General features: G+C 38.4%; 1 protein-coding gene across 3 annotated transcripts in view; it reads right to left on the bottom strand.

Annotated features, from left to right (window-relative positions):
- Positions 1–1,004: 1,004 nt before the first annotated feature.
- SEMA4D (semaphorin 4D) overlaps positions 1,005–7,186 on the bottom strand; it is a 95,642-nt gene continuing 89,460 nt past the window's right edge. The window contains exons 17-19 of one of the 3 annotated variants that reach the window (XM_048046082.2): positions 3,922–4,131; positions 2,432–2,529; positions 1,005–1,856 (exon numbers count right to left, since the gene is read on the bottom strand). In XM_048046082.2, coding sequence (XP_047902039.1) covers positions 1,812–1,856; positions 2,432–2,529; positions 3,922–4,131 — 353 coding nt within the window. In that variant the 3' untranslated portion in view covers positions 1,005–1,811. The remainder of the gene's footprint in view (positions 1,857–2,431; positions 2,530–3,921; positions 4,132–7,186) is intronic. The other 2 variants (XM_066989055.1, XM_066989054.1) reach the window with 2 other exon arrangements.

Genomic DNA, 7,186 nt, shown 5'->3' with positions numbered 1-7,186 from the left:
TGGGTTTGCCCAGCAGCTATTCTTGACCCGGAGGTAGGTTGTGATTTGTTAGCATTCGTGCCACTTTGATACACATCTAAAACTGCTGAACTATTTTTTCTAGTCTCTGTGTGGTAGTGTGGAATGGGGACCAGTTGCTGAAGATCACAGCAAAAGCTTCATTTTTTGCCATATTTTCTATTTTGTCTTATTGTAGAAGAACATGAAAAATGACTTTGGAAACATTATGGGTTGTTCAAAATCTTACGGAATTATTTTCTGCTCTTTGAATGTATCTAAAAATTTCACTATAAGGTGTCACAGCTGTGTTCACTAATCATTAGACATGTTTTTTTCTTTACAAAGTAGAGCTAAGCAAAATCCGGCAATCAGTTTTTAACTACTTGGAGTACTTCTTTGCACAGACAAGGCAAAATTCAGTTATGCTTTTCTAAAATTCTCTGACCTCAGCCTTTTAAAGGTCTTACCTTATCATTCAGCAACACAGAACTAAACTGAAGTCTGCTCCAAAGCTGTTGAACAAACAGAGGAGGGGCAACTCAAGAGAAGTCTTTTTTTCGATTGTCCCTTAGCAATAAAAGATGTCATAAGCAGAAACAGAATGAAGGAAGGGTTCCCACTGAACCTTGGTGTCAGAGGTCTGTCAGCATTCATTTGTGATTATCAAGATGAAGAATAGGGAAAAAAGTTTGCATATAAGAATTTTCAACCTGAATGGAATTACAGTGTGGTTCAGTATTGGAAACCAGTGGGTCAGGTGTCCCAGAATTAGGAGAGTGGCTTCTTCAATGTGGAACAGATCATCTAAATAAATTCTTACTAGTTAGTTAGTAAATAATGTTGGGGCTATGTGTGAATCTTTTCTCTGTTGCTAGGAGTAGCTGTCCCCGTGGACTCTCCCTATAACGATTCTTAGGTGACATCTTACTTGCTTACAGATTTTTGAAAACCATTAAGATAAAAAAAACTTGGATTATTTCTGTCTTCTGTTTATTAGATGCAGAAGGCCAAATCTCTGAACAGCAACATAGTAGAACAGTTTCACTGTGAAATAAATAGGTCCACACATTTTCAATCTGCTGTTGTTAACTAGCAATAATGAACTTGATGCACGTGTAGTCTTAAAATTCACTCAGTGTATAATTTTTTAAAGCTACCATAAATATCTCAAATAGGGAAGAATAATTTGCAATAACTAAAGATTTTAACTTGAGTACGTTTTAAGCTCTCTGGGTTTATGAGTGTTAGCCAGAAATTCTTTATCTGGTACAGAAACTTTATAACCAAAGGAAATGTGTTCAAATAAATGAACTTGCTAACACCAGAAAGGAATGTTCTTCAAAATACCGCAAACAGAGTATAAGGTTAAACGCATCAAAAGAAAAGAAATGGGAGAGTAGAAGTGCCTTTAAATAAATGTGATCCAAATCTTATTTATCAATCTCTTATTTATACACCAAGACCTTCAAGCCCAAAATAAACTGGTTTGCTTGTCATGAACTCAAAACAGAGGCAATAGATCATATTACATTGCTTGAGCTGCACTAGGACCATTTTCATTCTGTGTTAAGATGAAATAACTAGCATAGAGATGGTTCCAGCATGGGATTGGCGGCCTCTCTTGTGGCACTGGTGCATGCCACACTCATTCTTTGGTGCAGTAATTATATCTTGTTCTACCTTAAACTTCAGCTGGTTTTCCTGAACATCAGTTGAAATGCCAGTCCTAACACTTGCAAATAAGTCTTCAAAAGCTACAATATTAGGAGTGCTGGGCACTCATAAGTTGCATACATTTCTTTCCAGCCTGTTCATTCCTTTGTACATGAGCAGCTGTTTTTCTTGTTGCAGCTTTCCTGAAGGATAAAAAGGACACGAATATGTCAACTCCATTTTATTTTAAAGCTATGTTAAAAGATTAGCTGTATTGTGTCACACACGTGACAAGTACATGTCATATCCAGAAGTTAAATAATCTTTGCTCAAACTGTTAGAGAAATAAGCTGAAAGCTAAGTAGAGGTGTGTTTTCTGTTTTTTTTTTGTTCCTTTGTTTTTAAGAAAGGGCAGCTTTGATGTACAATATTATTTATGAAGTCCAATAGTCTCTGCAACTAATTAAAGCCAATACATTCAATTAAATTAACTTACTACGTTCAGTGCACAGACTTGCTTTTTTGGGCAGGATGAGAACTACTTCCTGATTTAAACCTCGGTTAGTGTACTGAAGGAGCAAGCTGACGTAATTGTATGTGACAGATCACGCAGATCATACCCTTGAGAGGGTAAAGAATGTCAGCGTGTACAGAAACACTGATCGCTTTGTTATATAAATCCATTCAGTTGCAGAAGTGTTATAGGCTATTTATAAAATTGAGTCGAGTCTATCATGTAGGAAACCCTGCAGGGGATGCCTGTTCCAAAAATTCTTACCCAAGTCTTCATCCAGTTTTGCATCATCTTGTCATGTTCATTGATGGCAGTTCTCCAGGTAACGAATTCTTTGGTCCATCCATCCTGACCAGCACTATCTGAAAATTGTAAGTGGGATGATTACATAACCAAGTAATGATGAAGTAAGCTGATAACAACTCAACTGCAGTACGTCCTGTGGAGGACTAGTCCAGAAGGAAGACAAGACACCTTTTTATCCTTCATTTTGCTCTTCCTTCTCTTCAGTTACTTGGAAATAAGTTCTATTCAAGTGGTCATGTCTCCTCCCCTCTGCAGCAAACTTAATAGCCTCCAGAGTGAGCAGATTTAGTGCTTGAGGTTTTTTTAGTGCTTGAGAAGCATGGGGATGTTCCACTCAGATCATACAAAGGCTGGGGAGAAGAATGGTATAATACAGCTGACTTTTTCAGTAATGTTATGTAGTGACTTGTCCTCCATTCCACCTTTGAGAACTTAAGATGGATTGTTTTACTGCATCTTCATAAATTTTTACTTCAAATCCTGTCTACCAACCATTTTTCTTCTTTCTGTCCCTACCACTATGGTGGTGGCATCCACAGTTGTACTATTTTCTATTTTTCTTTCATGACACTAGTGGCAGTATATAATGCTTTTGAGCACAGTGGAAGTTTCCCTGTTTTACACTTACAGTAGTTTCACTGAAATGCTCTTCATTTGGCTTCCAAACTTGACTTTAGAATAACTGCGATGATAGCAAACCAACTTGTACCACTACTTCTCTGCTTTTCTCTGCCACTGAAAAGGGCAGGGTTGAGCTGTTCTTGAAGAATTCACATTTGACACGGACCAGCTAAATACGAATTATTCTTCCTCTTCTTCCTACCAAAACAATCCATTCTACATCACCTTCATTGTTCCCGCTACCTTTTTAAAGACCGTTCAGACTTTCTGTAGGTGTGGGTATGTTCTCCAACGCTATTTAATAATGGTGCTCAAGTTGCCCCGGTCAGTTCAGGGTGCATGAAGATCTTGCCCAGGTGCTCGATTTATCTGACTGCCTTCAAGCCTAGTGAGCATCAAAATAAAGAGGTAGAAACTGACCCTGCCTGACTGCAGGCAATTCATGAAACACCTGACTTTTAAAGGCACTGTATAGGGGGCATTTCTTTTTGTCACTCAAGTTCTTAGCATTCAAGATTTTTTTCTTCATTACCCTGTACAGTTCTTGCAGAGTGTTTTTGTTTAATATTCACCTTACACCCAATCTGTGTCCATTAGTTTAGCAGTTTTGGTTTCATTTCTAGATCATAACTGCTAATTTGCAGGTAAGTGCTGTAGAAGAGGGTTGAAGAAGCAACTTTTGTGTGTAAAACCTCATACATAACTGAAGTGGATACTAATACAGTAAATGAGAGTTAGTATCTATCTTCACATAAACATTTTATGTGTGCAGTGGTTATAAATCAGGATCAGGACACACACACAGCATACATTCAGAACCAGCCTACCTTTATCTTCCGCTGTGATGAGCACTTCTGATGCTGTGTTCCCAACTTTTGAGATGAATGAACATTCATATTTTGTATTTTCTGATACTGCATCTTTCACCCAACTTAGAACATGCACTCTGCCATCAAACAGCATATGAGATTGCTCAGTGATGCATGCCTTCATCCTCTGCCCATTCTTCTTCCAGACAAAGTGTGAATCATTCGGACCTATAAAAATGTCAGTCAGCTTACTTTGGGAAAAAATGATGCAAGTTGTGTCTTTGAAAAGTGAACAAAAGCCTAGGACCTTAAGATTAGCCTCAAAGGCATAAAATGTTTTATTGCAATGTTTCTTAGGTTCCTTCAGCTGCAATTCTGGGCACCAAAAGGCTGGGGTAAAAAAGAACTAGCATTGATAATTTAGGTTCAAGACAAAGTTGTAAATAAGTTCATATGTACTAAGGAATTTTCCGTGTGCATTCTCACAAGGGGGAACTGACCCATAAACAGGGTAGACCAGTTAATGAAGATCAGCACCATCTCCCAGTACGTGAAGAACTGGGCCACCCCACAGCTAGCGTCTGGTACAAAGCTGAAACCATCAGAGACATGCCTTCTAAAATCTGAAGTAGAGGCCAGGAGGGGAAAAAGTTCAAGAACTCAGGGTGTCAGAGATGCTGGGACTAATGAAACAAACAAAACTGGAAGACGTGTAGAACCATTAGTCAAAGCAGGCAATTAGACAAGACAGAACTTGGGATCGGCTTGGATCAAGAACAAAGAGCAATCTAATCTTTCACCCTTGTTGCTATTATTCATCTTAACCTGCGAGGACAGAACCTGAATAAATCAGAGATTGACAGTAGCCCAGAGGACAGAACAGCTGTTCCCAGAAAATTAGCAAGATTGGATGAAGTGTACTTGGCAACATCAGAGCCTTTTCATTTAAAGGAGAGGTATCTGGGCCAAAATAGGAACTTCACAGTAATTCTGACTTTTAAAACGTGCCTGTTTCTCCCCTGGGGCTTAGGATCCAGACTAGCCTTAGCAAGACTAGATGTAAAAAGAAACTCAGAGTAAAAAGAAAATAAAGGATTTTTTGCAAGTAAGTGTTGAGAGAACAGGCAACCTACTAGAAAAGTCAACTTTTACTATACAAACTTTATTGCAAATTGATGTGGAATTTTCTCTAGATAAAATACCTGATTCTTGGCCAGTGTCCTGAAAACTACTTAAATTTTGGATTGCCATGCAGGCAGACCAAAAAAAAAAAAAAAAAAAAAAAAAGTAGCCTGTACATCTATGCGCTTCCTTAGCATAACCATTCAGAAACAAAACTAATAATCCCCTACAAATATAGAGAAATAAAACAGAAGTGAGTGCAAGGGTGAATGATAGAGAACGTGATCTAATTAAGCCATGGTTGATTTCATGTCTGAGGGAAAGAGGTGTGGGGGAGAGGGAGGTGGCACAATCTTGAGAAGGACTGATGACAGCTGACAAAAGTGGGGAGGGCAAGCATAAGCTGAACTGCAAATAACTAGTGAATAATATTCTTAAAAAATAAAAGTCGTTTATAGATGATTGCACTACTTCTGTGATTAAGAGAAGGTAGGTTACAGGTAGCTAAAAACATGGGAAATTGGGACCATGGACAAATGACTTAAGAAAACTAATGAAGATGGTATTTGGACAAATGGGAAGAGTAGTAAGTAAATACAAACAGACCAAAATAGAAGTCTTGAAATAGAAAGCAAGGCTTTGAGATACTGGGCTTTGAATCCACCTTTTGAAGAGTAGAGAGAACACTGGATTAGAAGTGCTAATGGATGCCGCAGATAAGGGCTGAAAAACTCAAAACCACTGCATTTGTGCTGAAAACAAATCAGGCAATAGTGTCAAAAGAAGTCACAAAGACTTGGAGAAGCAAAGACTAACTTGACCACAGTAAAGATCAATAGTAAGTGCTGGGGTACAAGCCTCAGGATGAGTGTAAGAGTTATTACTCTGGCATTGTAAAGCCAAAAGCCAGGTGCTTGAGTAAAGCCACAAGCTCACAAGTTTTATTAGCCGTAATTCAAGCTTTAAGACATGACAATAGAGCTATTTATTACCTAAGACCACGGGCTTGAAAAGCACTGTTTTAGGGCCGTGCAAGGAAGTGGCACATTGAGCGCAGGACGCTTCTCTAAACATACTTCAAATGTTTCATGTTACTATTCACACCAAAGAACCCACTCACTCTATTTTCCGGTGTTAAACATCACAGGTGTTCGGGAAATGCTGCCAACAGCTCGCTGTAGACACGCATTTCTCCAACAGTAAAATCCAACGGTTTCCTACTAGAAGTTTTGCAGGCCACTTTTGGCCAGCCCCGTAGCAAGCTGCAACTGGGTGATTTTACCCTGCCTTTGTTTTCTGTGCAGTCAGCACTGCAGTTCCTCAACAGCAAGATCTAGGTTCAAGCACTAGTCAGGGTTTCTTTTTAAGATAAAATAAATGAATACAAATTTATATTCTGCATTTGCTACTGTTGCTATAATACAAGTGAAACACACATCTACTGCAAACTTTAAAATATTAATTGCTAAAACATTTCTTTACTTACATGGCCATCCATTTTAAGAATGCTTGAAAGATTTAAGAAAACGATCTTTTTAAAATATATTAAAGCAGAGAATTAAACAGCAAACCAGATTAGACATGTAAATAGCTCCATTTAACGATGAAAGATATTTCAAACAGTTAACTTTGAAAGCATTGTTTCATCTCAGTAAAATCAGTATTCATAACCTAACTCACCATCTTACCTGGTTTAGAGGTTAACATAACTTGGAGGAAGGTTAACATTTATACAACAAAATACTATTAAAAAAACCCGTGTTGCATTTTTTGAGCTACCCCCTTTCTCTGCAGAAGTCCTTAATAATTTCTAGTGTGCACGGAAGCATTTGTTATTTTTCCACATAGATGTCATTTTCTGTACCTCTGCTGTCAGCATTTTGTGTGAAGTGTTACTGCCCAGGTAGTGGCAGCTCCGGGTACGTTCTGCTGGTGAAATGGGTCCCGTAACCTACTTCGAGTCAGGCAGGTTTGCACAAATCATGTACTTAGCAGCTGGATGATTTTGTCTCAGGATCTGCAGGAAGACCTCCAGCAGCTGCAGGTAGCTTTAAAAACTTGAACTATTTCACCTGCTTGCAGAGTAAGTTTCTACCTGCCCTCTAAATTTATTCATTGAAGTGTTGGTTTAAATTCCGTTTTAGCTGAAAGTCAATCAATC

Source organism: Anser cygnoides, chromosome Z (genome assembly GCF_040182565.1).
Source record: "Anser cygnoides isolate HZ-2024a breed goose chromosome Z, Taihu_goose_T2T_genome, whole genome shotgun sequence".
Taxonomy (NCBI): Eukaryota; Metazoa; Chordata; class Aves; order Anseriformes; family Anatidae; genus Anser; species Anser cygnoides.
This window is presented reverse-complemented; position numbering and strand designations above follow the sequence as displayed.